Raw genomic sequence first — 2500 nt, forward strand, 5'->3', positions numbered from 1 at the left:
CGTGCGCGTGTGTGCGTTCGTGTGTATGTGCGCGCGCGGGCTGGGTGGCGGCGGCGGCGGCGGCGAGGAAGTTGGTAGCGTCGGGTGTCGCGGGGTGCGGCAGTGTTGGCTGAGTAGTCTGGTGAGCAGGTAGTAGTCCGGGACGTAGTGGTAGTCCGTGAGAGCAGCAGCCGCCCCTCCGCGACGTGGTGTTACTGTCGGTGTGTCAAGCGTACAGAGAGCCGGCCGCCGTGTGGCGCCGTCACCCACTCCTGCGTCGCCTACTTCAGCTCTAGCGCCGCCGTTGCCGCTCCTTGAACTCTGCACTCGGCCGCCCAAGTGTGTGTGCGTGAACCGGTGCCCCGTGCCATTCCTGCTGGCGCTGCCGCCACAACTGCCAGCGCTGCAAGTGCACCTGCTGCTCCTGCTGCTGTGTCGTGCGTATAGTGTGGCTGCCGCTAGAGTCGGGCGGTGGCGCGAGGGACGGACGTAAGGTGAGCTTGTTGCCCCGCACCTCTCCTCTCCCGCCTATCTTCACGCCATGGAAGATTCTGCCAGGTGATCCTCTTCTGTCTCGTTGTTGGGCCGTGTGGCGGCGGCGGCCGCGGGCGTGCGTCTCACCCTTCTCTCTCCTCTCTCTCTCTCCCCCATGAGCACGCCCGCACGCCCGCGGCCTCCCTCCAACACGCCACTCACGCTCTGGCCGCTTCCCTCCCCTGCATGACTGCTGGCAGTTCGATCCTCGTCCCGCTCCTTTCGTGAGGTCCGTCCGCCATCAGGGGGTTGGTTGTGCTGGACGTCGTGGCGAGGCGAAGTCCGGAGCGCGCCCTCGGGAGCTCTTGGGGCCTGGGCTCCGGGGCTCTCGAGGCACTCCGGCACTCTCTCTCTTCCGCCGAGACCCTGGCGGGATCCCCTGGTCGTGCGCTCCCCCTGGCGCTTCCCTCGCGGCGCCCGTGGCCTCCGGGCGGCGAGGAGGCCTCGGGCGCTCGGGATGCAGCCAGCGCTTGTTGTTGATGTCTGTAGTGCGGGACCCGACTTGTAGCAGGTCCTGCGGGCGGAGTGCGGGGCCCTCCGTCCTCGTAGTGCACTCTGCCCGGTAGGCGCGTAGGTCCTTCAGAGGTCGAGAGGCCCTTGTAGCTAGTGTGGCCTTGTCGTAGAGTAGCGCTTGGTGGGGTAGTGAAGCCTTTTCCCTTGGCTGGCACTTGCTCTTGAGAGCGGTGCCGGCCGTGGCAGTGCCTCCGAGCGGGCCCGTCGGGGTGTCTTTCGCCGCGAGCCACCAGGCACAACCCGTGGCACTGAGGGCTGTTGGTCGGGTTCGCTGTGCCGCTGGCTGTGAAGGTCGTTGTAGAGTCCGAGGCGCTACCCGCATGCTGGCACTTCTGCGTAAGGTCCAGTCCTGCCCTTGTACGGCCATGTGATCCTGCAGTGATTATGAAATGCAAGAGGGAACCGCAGTGATTATGCGACAATTACAGTTATTCTGTAACCGTGTTTCCCTGCCGTGACTTTTGTTTTAAAAGATCAGTCCCTTTTTTTTTTCTTTTCACTTTCTTTTAGTGTTCCTATCCGAAGTCCTCTCCTGACTCTGGCGATTTTGCAGTGATGTTTAAAAAAGTAAGATTGAAATCATGCAGAGGTGCTTCCGGCTGCCCTTAGCCTGTTGTGCGAGTTCTGTGGTGACAGTGGTGATGGTGAGGCCATACAGTTACTGGTATTTGAGAGACCGAGAGAGAGGCCTTACAGTATTTCCGCCAAAGTGCCCTTACAGTGTCTCGGAGACGGCGCCTGTGTGTGTGCTCTAAGTGTTCCTGCAACATGCCGTGTATTGTGGCTCTTGATAGTGCAGTCTAACGGTATGGTGCAATTATGCAGTTTTGTGCCAGACCTGTGGCAGTGTGCGTTCTTGCAGTGTTCCCTTGGTGTGCGCCGAGGTCTCGGTTGTGCTGACCTACACTGGTGGCCTTGCAATGTTGCACGTGACGGTACGCATCACAATGTGTCAGATTTACATCTATTATAATTTTATATAAAGAAGTCTTATCAATTCTACATGTCTATATCTTGTGAATGTGTTGTTACTAAGTTACATACTAGATGATAATGGCGTATCTTTTTTTTCAAATGTACTAAATGTGCCAGAGCGATTTATTAGTAATTGCACCACTTCCTTGGAAGAGCAATTTTCTGCCTCACAGACCAGACCGTTGATAACAGTTGCAACAGCAAGACAATGCCAGCCATGTCCCCTCTTGTAGGTGCTTGCAGTACGCTTTGCAGTACACATCAAATTTGACCCCCATGCCTCTTTCTAGTATTATCTATCCGATCGGGCCAGTGTTGCACATAAGAATATCTGCACTATCGTGAGCATTGCAGTAGTGGAACGGCAAAATAAGTAGATAACCAGAATGAAATAGAAACCCCGCGGTAAACACCGGTTCTCCCTTCCCCTTCCCTTCCCCTTTTCCCTTCACTTTTCCCTCTTCGTCCTTCCCTCCTTCCACCTAATGTAAAGTTCTTC

At 57.1% G+C, this 2500-nt stretch overlaps 1 protein-coding gene across 13 annotated transcripts in view; it reads left to right on the top strand.

Annotated features, from left to right (window-relative positions):
* The window catches only part of LOC122259184 (ELAV-like protein 1), a 169647-nt gene that overhangs the window by 74880 nt on the left and 92267 nt on the right, over nucleotides 1-2500 (top strand). The window contains exon 1 of one of the 13 annotated variants that reach the window (XM_043025781.2): nucleotides 71-537. The exons of 11 other annotated variants lie outside the window; for them this stretch is intronic. In XM_043025781.2, the coding sequence (XP_042881715.1) occupies nucleotides 521-537 (17 nt within the window). In that variant the 5' untranslated portion in view covers nucleotides 71-520. Of the gene's footprint in view, nucleotides 1-70; nucleotides 538-2500 lie in introns of those variants that run through there. One more of the 13 variants, XM_043025785.2, reaches the window with a different exon arrangement.

Source organism: Penaeus japonicus, unplaced genomic scaffold, assembly GCF_977035675.1.
Source record: "Penaeus japonicus unplaced genomic scaffold, GWHDUDI00000001_assembly GWHDUDI00000028, whole genome shotgun sequence".
Classification (NCBI taxonomy): Eukaryota; Metazoa; Arthropoda; class Malacostraca; order Decapoda; family Penaeidae; genus Penaeus; species Penaeus japonicus.